The following is a 17,587-nucleotide window of genomic DNA, read 5'->3' as shown; positions in this document are numbered from 1 at the left end:
ATTCAGAATCGGACAATTTTTTTTCCTAAAATGATTATCTCCTCATAATCTACGATTTGAGAAAAAAAAATTGTCGACTGACATTTTATAGGGTTTTTTTTAAACGAAAATCTCAAATCAACCATATTTTCGATCTTAAATTTCTGAATGACCATTTTCGTTTGATCAATCTATAGATCGCGAAGAGATAATCAATTTGAAAAAAAAATTAGTCAATTCCGATTTCTGGTCTATGATTTATGCTCAATTGAAAATTTTAAAAACGATAAAAAGGGTACGTTGTGCTTCAAAATCAAATCTCAAGGATAACATGTGCACAAACTTAAAAAGTTGGGTACCACGTGAAAAATGGCGAAGTTTGAGGGTACCACGTGAATTTTCCGTTATATTTTTGTATGTTAAATAATTAACATCTCTATACATTTAATAAACTATAAAGTTTAATAAAATTGCATAGATTTTAAATTTAATATATAATTTTATGATGATAATAATTAATACCATAAGTGTGCATATTTATACTAATTAATTATTATTTTTTTAAGGAAATTGACCATCTTCTAGTCTTTTATAAATATTTAGGAAAATTACCAAGCATCTTCTTTCTCTTAGTTTCCTTAAAATTGACCTTCTTAATTAATTATTTTATTTTAAGAAAATTGATCATCTTAATTAATTATTTTATTTTAAGAAAATTGATCATCTTAATTAATTATTTTATTTGAAGGAAATTGATCATGATTAAGAAAATTACTAAGCTTCTCTGTAATTTAATTTTAACCCAAACTATATAATATTTGCATTGAGATCCCTTAATCGGTTCCATCACACAGTGTTATTGATTTAAAACTATATAGTATAATTAATTTGTACAACTCTTTTTAATTACATTGAAGTCACTTGTTGGTTTCTAGATTTAATATATAGTATTGAAGAGTATCTTTGAAACTTACATAATAAACCAAAAACTTTTCAGTGTTTAAGTTAATTACATGGTTACAACGCACGAACGTTTAACCTAGTCAAGTGGTTGACAAAGGTGGGGTGACACATGGTAAAAGTGGAGTTATAACAAAGTTAGGCTAATAGAGTGGATAATCCCATTTCATCAAATCTAAACACCAAGTGGTTCGCTCGACTCAACCATGTTGAACAACCGGAAACAGCGAGATCTCCAAGTAGCACTAACATATACTATTATCATCCTAACCCTGACAACAATAGTGTCAGTGTCAGTGTCAGTTCAGCATCCAACAGCAGCACCACTACCAGTCCTCCCAATCCCAACCGCACGGCATCTCCAATGGCACCAATCAGAACTAGCTATGTTCCTTCACTTTGGCACCAACACCTTCACCGACTCCGAATGGGGTGACGGTGCTGCTCCACCATCCACATTCTCCCCCGACTCCCTAGATGCCCGCCAATGGGCTACTGTCGCTCTTTCTGCCGGGTTTCGCCGTCTCCTTTTGACCGCTAAGCATCATGATGGCTTCTGTCTTTGGCCTTCCAACTACACCGACTACTCCGTTAAGGCTAGCCCCTGGCGAGGTGGCTCAGGTGATGTTGTCAGAGATTTGGCTATTGCGGTTAAGGAGCTTCGACTTGAACTTGGTTTGTATCTTTCTCCTTGGGATCGCCATCAGGATTGTTATGGTCAAACTTTGGAGTATAATCAGTTTTATTTGGCTCAGATGACTGAGCTACTTACTAGGTACCACTATTTTTTTTTTTATTCTTATTAATTATTATCGTCCCCGGTCATTTGTTTACCTCTTTCATTTACGTGTCTCATTCATTTGTTTACTTTTCTATATTAGACATATTTTTGAAAGGTTATTTGATCATCCACATTCCCTATTTTTTAACTCGTCACTCAATCACACCACCTACAAATGGTCTTTGTGCCAAAACCAGAGCTAAACAAATGACCGGGACGGAGGGAGTATGTGTTTTAGTCGTTGATCTTGTTTTGTTTCTATTTGTGCTAACAATTAGTCTCATTATAGGTGGATATATCCGTCTAAAGTGAAAGACGGGTCAAATATACTTAAAGTGATGACATTTTTGGGCCTCACCATGCAACTTGTTGCATGTCTTATGCTTAAAGTGAGTGGATATTTGGTCCGTCTATAATTATAGACATATCTCTTGTCTATGATGAGAATTTGTGTTGTGCTAATTGTTTTTGGGTTTGTAAATATGAACGAGTTGTTCAATGGCGAATTATCGGCATGGTTTCACTTGTGATTGATAGGAATGAACTAGGTGTCGTTAATAATGCTATTTACCCTATCAAATTAACTATTTATAACCTAACTAGACTCTTGTCAACTCTAAACTAGTTTAATGATAAGTTAGGGTTGAACCCAAGGAAAGGACTTTAAACTAAAGACTCGATTTTAAACTATTAATCAAGACTAATTAAGACTCTAATGACTAATTAAGACTCATTAATTACTAACGAGAGGCATCCCACATGGAGCAAGGAAGCCACCATCAACCCCATCACACTTATCCCCATGTTACTCCTGTGTCCGAAGTGGGAGGAGGGTACCATGATCCGAACAACACATGGCAAGACAAGATTTTGTCTTATTTTGGAGATTAAAGGGACTATAACAATGAGTCCCGAACCTACATGGACAACTCCACTTTATGGCAAGGCAAGAAGAGCAACGGGATAGCTTTGTTGTGAGGCAAGGCGATGTGAATGCAAGAATGACACAAAGGGATAACATGGAGAGTGGCCAAAGGGCCTTCCAACAAGTTTATGAAACAAGAGAGAAAGAAAGGGAGGCCTACCACCGACAACAAATGGCCGAGCATGAACGGTTAAAGGGTGAAATGAACCAACAAATCCTCCTCCACAAGGACACAACACTTATCTCCATGACTCCCTTGAAAATGCGATAGCTTATGAGGAGACCTATGACGACCTATGACTTCTGTAGTGCCATCTTTGTCATGCACATCCAAGCTCACCCCGACATCGTTCCCTCCATCACCGAAGAACAAGTATAACAAGGGCAACAACAAAGAAGATCTACCACCGGCTAGAGATGTCGACGGCTACACCATTGTGATGGTGAGGCCTGTAGCTCCCGCCACCAAGGATGAGCCCATTTGATGATGCTCTCCTTCACATTGAGGAAAATGTGTTGTTAAGTGTGGGGAGAGAGAAATGAATTGTAATATATGTAACTTCACTCTTTTGTTGATGCATTTCGTTAAAAAAAAAAGTGAGAAAAATGAAAATCTCTAGGTGAAAACCCACAAGGGTTGGCATCTAAGCAAATGTGTTGTTAAGGCCTGTAGCTCCCGCCACCAAGGATGAGCCCATTTGATGATGCTCTCCTTCACATTGAGGAAAATGTGTTGTTAAGTGTGGGGAGAGAGAAATGAATTGTAATATATGTAACTTCACTCTTTTGTTGATGCATTTCGTTAAAAAAAAAGTGAGAAAAATGAAAATCTCTAGGTGAAAACCCACAAGGGTTGGCATCTAAGCAAAATTGGGAAGGTGGCCGGAGACGGAATAAAAACCCAAAAGGACATTCCGGTCAAAATCAAAAATCGAGTTGCGAACCACCAATGAGAGAAAAGGAAAAGCTAAGGTGAAAACCCGAAAGAGCACCTTAGGCAAAATGAGGGAATTTCGAAAAAAATGGAAAAAGAGAAAAGAAAAGAGAAAATTGAAAAACATGGAGGGATAAGGAGGGTCTTGGAAGGAGGTTAGACTCGGATTTAATTTCTTTTTGAGTCACAAAAATATATCCCAAATTGGTGGATGGATTGCTAAGTTGTGAATCTTGTGGTGTTCTCCAACTTAGTAACCATGATTTGTATTGAATGGAGTGATAAGGGGGTGATATAAGTGGGAGTATGTGATGTTTGATAGGAGGTTGTATAGGTCACTTTGCTATTGCCTTGAGATAAGGCTAGGGTGACCATTTCTCATGCTATTTGGTGATATAAGGAGGGCGGTTGTGGGATGATGAGTCGGAGTTGGTGTTGTGTCTTGTTTAGAGGCTGATATAAGGAGGGGGAGCGAGTGAAGAGTGAGTCACAAAAACCTTGAGTCTAGAATTTTCGTTTTTTTGGTTTTAATAGGTGGTTGTCAAAGAGGGAGTTATAAGAAGGTTGTTGTGAGGGAAGAGTGGTTAAACTCTGCTACACTCACCGCATGGACTTGTATCCCATTTGCTTGTCTTGAGTTTTACCGGGACGAGTAAAATTCTAAGTGTGGGGGAGTTTGATAGTACAATATAGTGTCAAGTTAATTAGGTTGTTTTAGTGTCGTTTTTATGTTAATTACAGGTCATTAGTTAGCGTTTTGTAATAAGTACCTTTCACTTTGTTTGGTGGTAATCTTGTTGAGTTGGGCCAATTACGATATGGTACCATTAGGATTAAATAAGCCACGAGTCCAAGGAAGTCAAGGCGGGTTTTTAAGTCAACAAAAGTCAAGCAAGGGCGAATTTTGGAGCATAAGTTACAGGCAAAATGGCAGTATGCCACGGTAGTCTTTAGTCCTGAGTCTCTGTTCTGTGAGGGTCTGGTGAAAGTTGTAACCTGAATTAGCGACATCAGGGTATTTTTTTCAGAATGTGCTATGAACAGAATACAAAATTCGTGCTCGTTCTTGTTATTATAAGTTAAAAACTAGAATGTTCTATCAACACAATGTTCGTCATGGGTATTTTTCATCATAGGTAAGGTTGTGTCCATCCAACCCCCTTACCTCGCCATTAACGACATCCTTTGAAGCAACAAGCAAGTTTTTTACTCCAAGGATAGTAAATATAGAGGAAATCGAGGATGAAATAATAGAAAGCATTGAAGGTCAATGATTGTTATTTCTTGTTCATTAAGTGTGTCTTATAATATGACTGTTGATTGAAATATATACAATAGTACGCAAGTCATTACCACTCAGTGTACTCTAGTGTTGGGTTATTTTGTGTCCTCATATTGAGTGTTTATATGATTCTACTCGTGCGGTTGTGCACAAGAGCTTGAGATTGATATGTTCATATGCTGTCCTTCATCGGTAGCAGTTTTAATCTGGCCTCTAGTTTTAGAGTTCTCTATGGATAGTAACTTGATTTGTACTAGTTACATGAATTGGAGGTTTCACATGGAAGTTTTAGGGCAACTCCTCCAAAACCGGTTTTCTGGTATTTTCTGAAGCGTTTCTAAAACTAGCAGATATGGGGACATCAAGGAAATTTTCTTAGATGGTGCCAAAGGGGAGGGTGAGAAAGACATGGAATATTTCTTCGACGTCTGGTTTAATATGATACACCAACTGCAACCTGGAGCTTTAATCTTTTCTGATGCCGGACCTGACCTACGCTGGGTTGGAGATGAAGCTGGTGTTGCTGGATCTACTTGCTGGTCTCCTTTTAATACAAGTGCTGCAAAAATTGGAGACGTAGATACTCAGTAAGTTTTCTAATTCTGTAGTTAAAACTGAACTATTGCACATTCTCTAATTACTATGTACATGGCTGATATATGTAGCACGTTCTGGGAGAGACCAACAACAACAACATCAGAGCCTTAATCCCAAAATGATTTGGGGTCGGCTGACATGAATCATCTTTTCGAACCGTCCATGGGTGAACGCACGCCTCAAAATGCGAATAAAAAAAAGGAAAGATGAAAAACAAAAAGGAAGAACGAAAATGTAATGGAAAGTCAAGGTGAACTTAGGGGTTTTTAAAATCGAATTCCATCTTTCTTTTATAAAAACTTAAAATTTATATCGAGAGAAAAGATTAAAACGATTTTTAAAAACCGAAATAGAGTTAAAGATCCGGAATGAACCAGGTAAAATCTATAAGAAAGTGGTTGGTAAAAAAGTGTAATAAAGGGGAGAAAAATAAATAAATTAATTTCTTTAAATTAAATAAAAAAAACACTAAATCTGTCAAAAAACATCAAATACTAAAAATCCACATGTATCATTTCCCTCCATTGTGCCCTCACCGTCACCATACTCTCCTCAAGCCCCAGAGCTCTCATATCGTGCTCTATCACTCTCAACCATGTCTGTCTCGGTCTTCCTCTGCCTCTAGGGACCTTTTCTGTTCTCCAAGTCTCCAGCCTCCTAGCCTCCTAACCGGGTGCGTCCATAGGTCTCCTTCTCACATGGCCAAACCATCTTAGTCGGTTTTCCATCATCTTGTCCTCTATTGGCGCCACTTTTACCTTTTCCCTAATCACCTCATTCCTTAACCGATCTTTCCTTGTATGTCCGCACATCCACCTCAACATGCGCATCTCCGCCACACTCATCTTTTGAATGTGACAATGCTTCACGGCCCAACACTCGGAGCCGTAAAGTAGGGCGAGTGCCTAATTGTCGTGCGATAAAATTTTCCCTTTAATCTTTGGGGCATATCTTTATCGCATAGGAACCCTGAAGCACTCTTCCATTTCAACCATCCCGCTTTAATTCTGTGAGCCACATCTCTTTCTAACTCCCCATCTTTTTGAATAATAGATCCTAGATATCTGAAGAAATCTGAACCCTCAACAACATTCCCATCAAAAATAATACTCCCCGCCTCTGTCGATCTCAACCCCGCCACCTTAGTGAATTGACACCTCAAATACTCGGTCTTACTCTCTCGGCTGAACCCACGAGTCTCTAAAGTCCGCCTCCACAATTCCAACTTTCTCTCCACCCCTTCTTTTGTCTCATCAATCAACACAATATCATCAGCAAACATCATACACCAAGGGATGTCGTCCTGAATATCCCTTGTCAACTCATCCATAACTATAGCAAAGAGAAAAGGACTAAGTGCGGAACCTTGATGCACCCCGATGGTAATAGGAAATTCTTCCGTTCTCCCAACATTAGTGCGAACACTTGCACTATCCCCCTCATACATGTCCTTTATGAGGTCAATATATTTTCGCGACACGCCCTTTCTCGCCAAAGCCCACCAAAGTACTTCTCTTGGTACCCTATCATATGCCTTTTCCAAGTCAATAAAAACCATATGTAAGTCCTTCTTCTTGTCCCGATGGTATTCCATCAACTGTCTCATGATAAAAATCGCATCCATAGTCGATCTCCCGGGCATAAATCCAAATTGGTTTTCCGAGATGTCTACACGTTCTGGGAGAGACCATTGAAACAAATAGGGCCATCAAGAAGTATCCTGGCATTTTTTTTATATAGTTTAGCATAATTTCTATAAAAGCTAGTCGCGCTCATTTTTTGAAGAATGGAGTTGTAGCTACCTTACTTGTTCATACTTAAGTCCTCGTTAAGGAAGATTACAATACTTTAATCCTCTTCAATTATCAGGATTAAACACATACTTATAAAATCTTACATTCCTCATTTAATAAATGGTTCATTGATTCGTTTCACATGTAAAACCATATCATATACGATGGTACATTTTTGAAGTATATGGGAGGATGATTCGCATTTCACGTCATTTACAACACCTTATGTTTAAGTAGGAGAACTACCTATTCCCACAGTTTACAGAAATGGTCCTTTTTAGTTGTAAGTTTACTTCCGATTCCTACCTTTGAAGGCATATTATTTGTACACTGTAGACGGAAAGTACAACCTTAATTTTTCTGTGAAAACTGTAAGACTGCATTTCTTGCCTTCATTTCTAGTAGAGCTAAAGACTCCCTATTTATTTGGATGCCATCACTAAGATAGAATAAAGCAAAATGGATCATTAAAGAGATTGTTCGTCTTTTTATTATGAAGTGACAGTCATTTAATACATTTCTCGACATACTTTTTCACTATGAGTCATCTTGAAACGGCCTCTTTGTATCCAATTGTAGTCCCATCCCCTATTGTTCTTGTTACACTACGTTGCCCTCATTTACCATATTAGATTGAGCTCCTGCTCTCCTTCTTGTATCTTTCTTCGTCAATGAAGTATTAACCAAATGCTAAAATGTGTCTAATATGTTGAACTTGAAAGGTATGCACGCGAAGGAGATGAACTCGGGCAAGAATGGGTACCTGCTGAATGTGATGTCTCGATTAGACCGGGTTGGTTCTGGCATCCATCAGAAGCACCAAAGTCTGCTCACACACTTCTCGACATCTACTATAAGTCGGTGGGTCGGAACTGTCTATTACTTTTGAACGTGCCTCCGAACTCTTCTGGCCTAATATCACCAGAAGACATACAAGTGCTTCTAGAATTTTCTGAACTTCTTAGTTCGATATTCTCCAAAAATCTGGCTGAGCGTGCCATGATAACTGCCAGCAGTACTCGTGGAGGCGGAGATTCTCTGTTTGATGTTTCCAATGTCCTTGAGGAAACCATCTACACTTACTGGGCCCCGGCAGAGGGGCAATCTGACTGGATGTTACATGTAGATCTCAAGAAAAAGGTGAAATTCAATGTTTTGCAACTTCAAGAGCCTATTCAACTAGGGCAGAGGATCATAAGTTTTCATGTAGATTGTTTGAATGACAAGGGCGAATGGCATACAATGGTAGATGGAACTACAATTGGATATAAAAGACTCTTGCTATTTTCTGAAGTAGAAACTCGGCACCTGAGGCTTGTCATAGACCAGGCGAGAGCGGACCCTCTTATTTCATTTTTTGGAGTTCATCTGGATCCTTATTCAAAAATGACTAAGGACGATTCAATGTTGAAACGTACCAAAAATCCTCAACAAATTGAGAGATCTGATTCAATATCCTACTTTATTTGAGCACAAGTTTCTGAGATCCCAAATCTAGGCGATTGTTGCTTATTTCAGCTGTCTATGTCGTTGCGTGCTTAAACCAGAGTGCATTGCTTACTGCTCTCGCGAGTTCCCATCTCCTCTGAATAGTCAACATGCAGTCATTGTAAACCGTCCGTGTTTCTATACAGGCACGATATATTGGTTGAAGCTGGTTGTGCAACTTAGAATGCATAACTATAACTGATAGGATGCAAAAAAGTACATGATCAGCAAGGGATAAAAGGGTGCAGGAATTGTTGTCACTCTGAATTAGACACTAATAATGCCATTTGTTGTGAATTTGAGTACCTCTGAAATTTAAGACATTCATCTCTGTTGACTCTTGTTCATATTGGTCTATTTATTTGTAAGGAACGGAAGGGACTAAAAATAGTCAACTGCTAAACGGCGTCGACAAATTACTTTGCACCACCGACATTTCCATAGCTTTTTCCAACTCTACCCTTCTCCCTCTCTCTCTTCTTCAATTAAATCCCAGCTCCCTCGTTCATCTTCCAATCTCACTTCCTCTCTCTAATCTCAACTTCAATAACAACCAAACCGTCAACATCATGAGTTTACTACGAGTAATTTTTTTTTTAATTGGAATAAATTTACGCTTATGCTTAAGTTCAAATTTTGTAGATTTTACTAATTAGAAACAGTTTTATTATAATTAGCAAGAATTAGAGTAGGAATCGAGTCAGGTTGAAATTGGTGAGAAAATCTTTTGTAGATTTCGGCATCTTAGTTAAGGTATATGGTAGAAGGTTCGGTGGTGATCAGTATGTAAATTATGAGGGGGAACATAACGAGGTCTTGAAATGGAATGCACAAACTTTCCTTAGGTTGACAATAAACTATATTGGTACTCAATATAACCTCTTTCAGATAATGGAATATGCAGGAAGCATAAACTTTGGCATGACCAAATGTTATGATTTGAATACTATAGCCAATTTGAGAACACTAATCTCATGATGTGTAGTTACAATTACAAACAAGGCGCAAGTGATAGCTGATGATTCTAGTTGCAACACCTGAACAGTTACAAGAGGAACTTACAGTAATCCAAAAAAAATTCCCTAATTAATTTTGATATCACGCAGCAGCCGAGCGGCCATGGCTCCACATCTTCTCGCTTCCCAATCAGTAAGATCTCGATCTGGGAGAGCCGCAGATGGTGAGCAGTCTTTTTGAAGACCATCTTCATCCATTTGACTACTTTGTCCATCCTCTTTACTTTTTGTCTCCATACCCTCAGATGCCAGGTCTTCTCCTGGTGCAGCTCCACAAGTCTTGGCTCCCATTATGAAAAGCTGAATACTTTCATGCTGGTATTTGGAGTCCATCTGCAAAACAACATGAGCTGATTTTAAATTAACTGTAAATGATCAATCATCATTGCTTCTTAAGCTACCTGTGTTTCCCTCCCTGTCTGGTCTCTGGAAAACCCGTATTATGAAAATCACCAGATGGGGAAAAAAAATCATCCAAAATAATTCACTAACATTTAGGTTGATAGGTTGATAAACCGAATAATGAGCAATGTCCTAAATGTTCACACAACATTACCCCAGTGCCTCAATGGCTCACACCTGGGAGAGGTCGTGGTGAGGGGGAATGTACATAGGCTTAGCGAGTTAGAGAGAGATTACTCTTGGACGACAAATAAAAAGTAAAGGTTTAGGATTCAACAGAAATATCTGGCCGCAAAATTTTGTGAACATTAGGAAGACACCCTCCGCCTTTTCTTTAAACAGTTACCTGTACATTCAGAGCATTGTTGCATGGTGCACTATTCGTTTAGTTTGGGGGACAACTCCAAATTCACAAGTGACATCTACCTACTATGACTACTAGCACAAGCTAGAGATTTAAGAATATGGGGTTAGTTTTGACTCATTGTACTAAAGCGGAGTTGTTTAAGTTCAAATAATTTCAGATTAAGAATTAACATACCACATTTTATACACACTTGTGGGTTGGAAACCCCACTACCTTAGATGTGGCTCCGTCATTGTCTACCCCGAACAGGATTCAGATATGGTCAACCTAGTTTGTAATTGAACTCAATTCCAGCGAAGACTATTTGAGTATTTGGTTCAGGATCGGCTGGCTAAACCTAAAACCATGCAATCTCGTTCAAAAGTGTGCTGAAGAGCTTCCTGCTCTGCTGTTGTACTGTACTACAACTAGGGCAGAGCAAAAAATCCGATTATCCAAACTGATCCGATATCTGATCCGTATCCGATCCGAATTTTTGGATATCTGATCCGAAAGTTAAGTTTGGTTTGGATATCTGATCCGAAATCTTTGGTTTTGGTTTGGATATGGATATTAGAATTAAAACATTTGGATATCCGATTTGATCCGAAACTATAGCTTTCTAATATAATTTCGAGAAAATAAAATTTTATTTGATATACAACTTAATTAATGTTAAAATATTAGAGAAATATATAGGCGGTACTTAAATTTTATAGCGAGAATATTGGAATAAGAATATGAAAGAAAATCATCTTGTAAAACTATGAATATAATCGTGTTTCAAACTTAATTTTAAAATAATTTCAAAAGTATGGATATCCGATGGATATCCGCATCCGATCCGATTATTTTGGATACCCGAACATTGGATATCCGAGACATTTGGTTTGGATATTGGATATCTAACTTCAGGATTTCTAATATGGACATCCGATCCGAACTAGCACTTTGGATCAAATACCCGATCTGTACTCTGCCCTAACTACAACTAACAAAATACAAAGCCAGTTTATCTATTTTATGGAGGCGACTGCTCAAAATATCTATCAAATCTCAAGAGAAGCCTGAATTTATGGCGTTGGTTTGTTGAGACTTGAGACGTGAGTCCATGACCATAAGCTGGAAGAGGTACCAGCTATCTCAAAAACAACAATCAACAATGACAACATTACAGTGTGTCTAAAAGTTACCTGCTGCAGGCAGAGTAAGGGTGATCCGATGTAACCTTACCCTTGTGTTGGAAACACCAACGAGTTGTTCCCAAATGACTAGATAAGATTGTGTCGAGAATTGTGTCAACTAACGCAACTTCACAGTATAAGAACTAAGAAGCACATTTAAACACGTTCTCAATGAAAGGAATAATCCCTCTATCCACATTTAAACTTCCTACTTTCCCTTTTGGGTTGTTCATCTGTAAACTTCTTACTATAAAACATTTCTTTTTATGGTTATGATTTCTGACCCCACATTTTCTTTGCTTTCATTTTCTACCACTTAATTTTATAACCAAAGAAACATAAAGATTAAAATTGGGTGGAGGGAGTAATAAATAAACTAATAAAATGCTACTTACCTTTGCTCTTGGAACACTCTTTACATCAAAGTTGTCTTTCCACATTTGAAGCATCTTCTCATGAACACTTGTCGAGCGTATCTCATAACCTAGCTGTTTCAACGATTTCCAAAGGGTAACTATCATGTTCAGAAATACTCCGATGATTCATACACTACCTCAATTGTACAAGTTCAGTCAATATCTTACCACTATGGTTGTGCGCGGTCCAGACAAAGCACAAATTGTTTGCAACAGTGGGTCAAGGAGATGTTCTGCATAAACCTACATATCTTAAAATTAGAAATAACTGCCATCTTGAAAAACATGTCACAGACAACGTAAATACTCACGCATCAGCATACCTTGCATAGACAAAGTTGTGGTGACTGGTGAGACAGACAAGCAATATAACTACGCAAGCCACAAACATCTAGCAAAGATTAAAAAATAAGCTTGTATGAAGTTATCTAACTAAGAAACAAAAAGATCCACTATTCGCTTTTTTTTCCCATATTTATAATCGAGCCAAAGAGTCATTACTCTTTGGTTCTGGATTATGATGGAATAGAAAAAAAAAATGGCTCACTAAAGTGGTTGCGCTTCTTTCTCTGGTGAAGTAGCGATCATTCAGTGTCTCGACGCAATCTCACCTTGGGTCATTCGGAAACATCCTTTTTGTGTTGCTAACACAAGGGTAAGGCTGTGTATATCCAACCAACCCCCAACCCCACCGCACCCCACTCCGCGCAATTTGCTGGACCATTGAGGCACTAGAGGAGTAATGTTGTTGAAACATAGAAATACGGCATTTAGTTTCAAATCACCGCATTATGTGGGTAGACCTGTGCACCACGAGAGTGTGTGGACGCGGTGCAATTTTTACACCTACTGTCCAAATCATTCTCAAATCACGAAAAATACATGTAAACAACACATGAAGGTTTTAGGCTTTCATGAAGACAGCACAGTGAGAGCCCTTTCATCATTTGTCACCTCACTAGCTTATTATAATCAGATTTTTACAATAGAGTTATAAGTAAAGCTTGAGTCACTAGCCCTTTGTTTGGTTACAAGTTGAGGCGGGGAGGGACGATGTGAAGGGGAGGGCATTTTTTTTTCAAATATTTCCACTTTCCTTTTTCAGCTCATTCACTAGATTCTTACTATTTTCTAAAATCACAAAAATAAACCCACAAAATGACCAATTTAACCTCATAATAATACCAACCCACCGTATTCTTGCCTTCCTCACAGGCGCAACTCCCCGAGTCCACTATACAGCATCCCCATCACCACCAGCAGTCCAATACCCCATCACCACACCACCACTCGCCAGCCACAAGTTGCCGGCCACCATACCCCATCACTACCAGTCTACCACCACATTACACACTTACCACCACTCACCAGCCACCACACCCACCATCACCACAACTTTCCCAAAGCCAGCACCACTACCACCCATCACCCACCCACCAATACTCATTCCCAAGCTACAATTACACCACCGCCACCGCCATTAAACTACTGACCACAACATAAGAGAAATGGCCACCACAACCAGGAGGGTACATGGCCGGAGAACACACTTATGGTGACCATCTTTGAAATCTACTTGTATACCCTAGTAGATCTAGGATTTTATTTTGGGGTTGTGGAGAGAAGAAAAAGGGAAGAAGGGGAGTGAGAAGGAGGGTGGCAGTGGCACCGGAGGGGAACAAGAGAAATGACGAGGGTGGAGCCGAAGGAAGGCAGTGTTGGTGTCAGTTGGGACAGTGGAGAACAGTGGAGTGAGGAGCAGCCGGCACGTGAGGAACAATGGGAGTGTGGAGGAGCGCGGTGGTGCTGATGGTGGTCAGGGGGTTGGTGAATTCACGCAACGTCGGCGGTATGGGAAATTGGGAAGTGGTGGTAGAGGTGGTGGGCGATACTCGCGATACAGATGTTGTGGGGTAGGCTTTTGGATGGAGTAGGTGAAATAAAATAGGTTGTGGACCTTGTGGATCATGGGTAGGTGGGCGGAGGGGTATTTTGGTGAACATCTTCTATTCTACCATCATTCTTAATAGTTGCACCATTTGCAAATGGTATCTTCCCATAGAATAGGAGGGGGTATTAAATATTGACCGCTATGCGACTTAACAGTCACGTGAAGAATATTCAGCTCACCAAGACAACAGTTTCGAACTTTTTGAGGCATTTCAAAAATATCGGAAGTGTAATCAATATTTGGACATCCCATAACCCGGACTGATTTCTCCAATTTCCCTCCCCTTTATTTCACTCAACCCAACCTACTATAAGATAAAAAAATACCCCTCCCTTTCCCTCCCTCTCCGCCCTCGTCTCCTCCAAATCCCTCCCACCGAAACAACGCAATTGTAAATTCAAGAGGATACCTACCACATCAGTGCCAATCACATAGTCAAAAGGTGGATCAACAGCTTGAAGGTGATCTTTATTGCCCCAGTCCAGTTCAGCAACCTTGATGGAGCCAAAGGAACCTACAAGTAACAAACATAATATATAGTTAGTAATCTGAAGAATAAAAATACAAGCACCTTGAAGAAGTGAGGAATGATACGAAGTACTCTTCTAGAAATATGCTAAAATACTATGTGCTGGTTAAGGGAAAGGAAAAAAAAACGGAGAGAGAGAGAGAGAGAAGAGTATAGAAAAAACATAAAAGGAAACACAAACCTGGCACAACGGAATAGAATGGAAAAAAGTCCAACATTACCACTCACCTAGATTCCCATTTGCCTGCATAATTGTAGAAGTATTACGTTTAACATTCCGCTGTAGCAGTGGAACAACTTCTTTTTGGTCAGTTGTGATCACATCACACCCTAGCATTGCCATTCCTGATAGGAGATTAACGAGGGGAGAAAATGAATAAAAAACTATTAATGGAAGTGTCAAAGAAAAATATGTAAGGGTCTTCAATCTTAAAGATAATCCAGTTGTTGAGATATTACAAACAGTTGAAACTTACCAAAGCCAGCAACTCCACAACCAGCCCCAAGTTCAATGACTCGTTTCCCATTGAGTTTAGATGGGCAAAATCTCCCTTTTCTACAATTCTTTTCCTGGAAAAATGTAATACAATCAGATATTCACTTGTTAAGCATATCTGATACTAGTCAAATGCTGCATAGAAATTTACTTGAAAAAAAATGAGGGAATGACCAGAACTGAGTAAATATAATGCTGCATTACAGTGATCAAAACAGTAAATTGTAAGAAATTGAGTTGTAAAAAAGCAGATAAGAAATCCAGCAATACTAGAATAATAGAGTAACACAAAAATCCATATTCTTCAACTATGATATGTGACCATATACTTTGAAATTAAAGTCCTAACATTTATAATCCCTTGTGTTTGGCGTGAAACTAGGAAAGTAGCATAGAGGGAGGGGGTTGGAAACTGACCATATACTTTGCAAAGACCATAGATGCATCCCATACAGTAGTTCCCAAATGTTTGGAATTAGGATCCTGTAGTAGGAAAAACAATTAATCAAAAATGAAAGACATGGAAACAAGTGATGATGTGTCTTGGTAGGGGTAGTGGGAGTACCTGAGAAAAGTGGAGTTGATGACCCAGTAAGTCTATTTTAACAACTGATGTGTCTGGTAAATTTAATCTGTGTGTGTACCATATTAAAACCTATGAATGAATGAAAACCCAGATTCAAAAGAGTAGACAATAAATAAATAAAATACTACCTGTCAGAGTCCATGGTTGAGTTCAACAATCAACATTTGAATCCAATAATGTCTACTGTCACAACAGAAACCCACAATATATAAGAAATCAGGAAACAACACAAGTAGCCACCGAATAACTACAAATCAAATTGATATCGACTTTAATGTATAATCAAGCAAAATCAAAACTCCAGGATTTTGTGTTTTATTATACGCATACCTCAAGGAAGGAAGGACTTCTTGTATTTTCTGTCAGATCGCCCAAACCGGAATTGGGAATCAACAACACTATTTCAATTTTAAAACAGAGGCTTTGTGTCACGGTCCGCTACTTTTGCCGGACCGTGGCGCGCACCCTTGCCCGTCTTAAGGCAAGATGCAAGCGACAAGGATCTTCGTACCAGTGAGGGATCGCCCACTAGCACGATACTCGGGTCACGGGGTGTGAGTCGGGATCCTAGTGTCGGTCCCGCAAACACGGCTTGTTAGAAAAGTGAAGGAAAAGAGTCGTTCACAACAAAAAGCAAACAAAGCGAATACGAAGGCACAAGATAGGAAGTAGATTTTCATTCACTAAGACTTTCCTAAAGAGGAAATATGATAGTTACATCCCCAGTAGCGAGGAAACATTGATTTTCTGAGTTTAGTTGGAATAGCGATATACCTATTTATGGAAACCTATTCTAAAACTACTAAGAAAATACTTACTACAAATGTACAAGGAAATGAAATTACATAAGCATAAATAAATCTAAGGGTTCAAGTGTGCGGATCGTCACACTCTCCCCCACCTAATCTGTTGCCGCCCTCGGCAACACAAAAATCTTGAATGGTGCTTTGGTGAGACATCCTCGGTGAGCTCGACGTCCATGCGGTGTTGGGGATTGGCTTGTACAACTCGGCTTGAATGTGCGCTTCGTCCCAAACAATGACCGGCCTCTTCGTCCCCTCAAGGATAGGCTGGAGTTCCTTGACATAGAAGCTGCCTAACATCATGTTCTCCAAGTTCACCACGTGCTCCTTGTCTCTCGGGAACGTCCACTTTTTGCTTGAAAAGTCCTCTCTCGGGATTCCTTCAAGTACGGCCCCAACGGACCTTCATCTTGTCTCTCGTCACTTCAAGACACCGCATTCAAGGGAATGTGAGATCTCCGGACGCCGAATCGGCATTTCGGCGCGGCCTCTGATGGTACGAGGCCTTCTTTCTTGGGTCGACCGACATGAGCAAAACCAGGACGTCGATTCAAGACATCGACGCGGCCCCCGATGGTACGAGGCCTTATCTCTTGGGTCGACCGACCCGCAAACCAGGACGTCGATTCAAGACATCGACGCGGCCCCCGATGGTACGAGGCCTACTTCTTTGGGCATCTCGGCCCTCATTGTCTACTCCTCGGTGAGGGGGTAGACTCTTCTTTCGTCCCCCAGGCCACTTAGCATCGTAGTTAGCCTGGGTCTTGTTCGCCCTCGGCTCCACCGAACCTTTAGGCATTCTCCAAGGTTGCATCCCTTGTTTCGGCGTCGGTATCACCCTCATAGCCGAAATTCGATGCTGCCCCTTGTCTTCGTCGCTGTCTACCGTCTTCACTACGATAGACCCCATTAGTAGCATCGATCCGTCACTCGGTTTCAATACCACCAATGCTTTCTGAAAGAACTGCATCCCGAGTACTAACTTGAAGTCATCCAACGGAACGGTGGTGAAGTCGAGCTCCCTTGCCCACTCACCCACTTGGACCGCGACCTTCTTAGCCACTCCTTGGACGCGTCTCATTTTCCCATTGACCGCTTCAGCGGTTTGTTAGCATCCCG

At 39.8% G+C, this 17,587-nt stretch overlaps 2 protein-coding genes across 4 annotated transcripts; one reads left to right on the top strand and one right to left on the bottom strand.

The window, feature by feature from the left end:
* Positions 1 to 1,064: 1,064 nt before the first annotated feature.
* Positions 1,065 to 9,086, top strand: LOC141642770 (alpha-L-fucosidase 1). 2 transcript variants are annotated; one of them, XM_074451697.1, is made up of 3 exons: positions 1,067 to 1,714; positions 5,212 to 5,448; positions 7,974 to 9,086. In XM_074451697.1, the coding sequence occupies exons 1-3, from the start codon at positions 1,146 to 1,148 to the stop codon at positions 8,719 to 8,721; spliced, it is 1,554 nt and encodes a 517-aa protein (XP_074307798.1). In that variant the 5' UTR covers positions 1,067 to 1,145; the 3' UTR covers positions 8,722 to 9,086. The 2 variants fall into 2 exon arrangements, with proteins under 2 accessions (XP_074307799.1, XP_074307798.1); XM_074451698.1 differs by lacking the exon at positions 5,212 to 5,448 and having other exon boundaries at positions 1,065 to 1,714.
* A 568-nt stretch (positions 9,087 to 9,654) lies between these two features.
* Positions 9,655 to 16,102, bottom strand: LOC141642769 (uncharacterized). Of its 2 annotated transcripts, none has more exons than XM_074451694.1 (10): positions 15,996 to 16,102; positions 15,794 to 15,848; positions 15,645 to 15,711; positions 15,497 to 15,562; positions 15,060 to 15,153; positions 14,812 to 14,928; positions 14,468 to 14,568; positions 12,272 to 12,346; positions 12,083 to 12,175; positions 9,655 to 10,088 (listed from the first exon to the last, which is right to left on the bottom strand). In XM_074451694.1, exons 2-10 carry the CDS (start codon positions 15,805 to 15,807, stop codon positions 9,822 to 9,824), a joined length of 894 nt encoding a protein of 297 aa, XP_074307795.1. In that variant the 5' UTR covers positions 15,808 to 15,848; positions 15,996 to 16,102; the 3' UTR covers positions 9,655 to 9,821. The 2 variants fall into 2 exon arrangements, with proteins under 2 accessions (XP_074307795.1, XP_074307796.1); XM_074451695.1 differs by having other exon boundaries at positions 15,794 to 15,845; positions 15,996 to 16,091.
* Between the last annotated feature and the right edge of the window lie 1,485 nt (positions 16,103 to 17,587).

This window comes from Silene latifolia, chromosome 2, assembly GCF_048544455.1.
Source record: "Silene latifolia isolate original U9 population chromosome 2, ASM4854445v1, whole genome shotgun sequence".
Classification (NCBI taxonomy): domain Eukaryota; kingdom Viridiplantae; phylum Streptophyta; class Magnoliopsida; order Caryophyllales; family Caryophyllaceae; genus Silene; species Silene latifolia.
The sequence above is the reverse complement of the archived record's forward strand: the minus strand, read 5'-3'. Positions and strand labels throughout refer to the sequence as shown.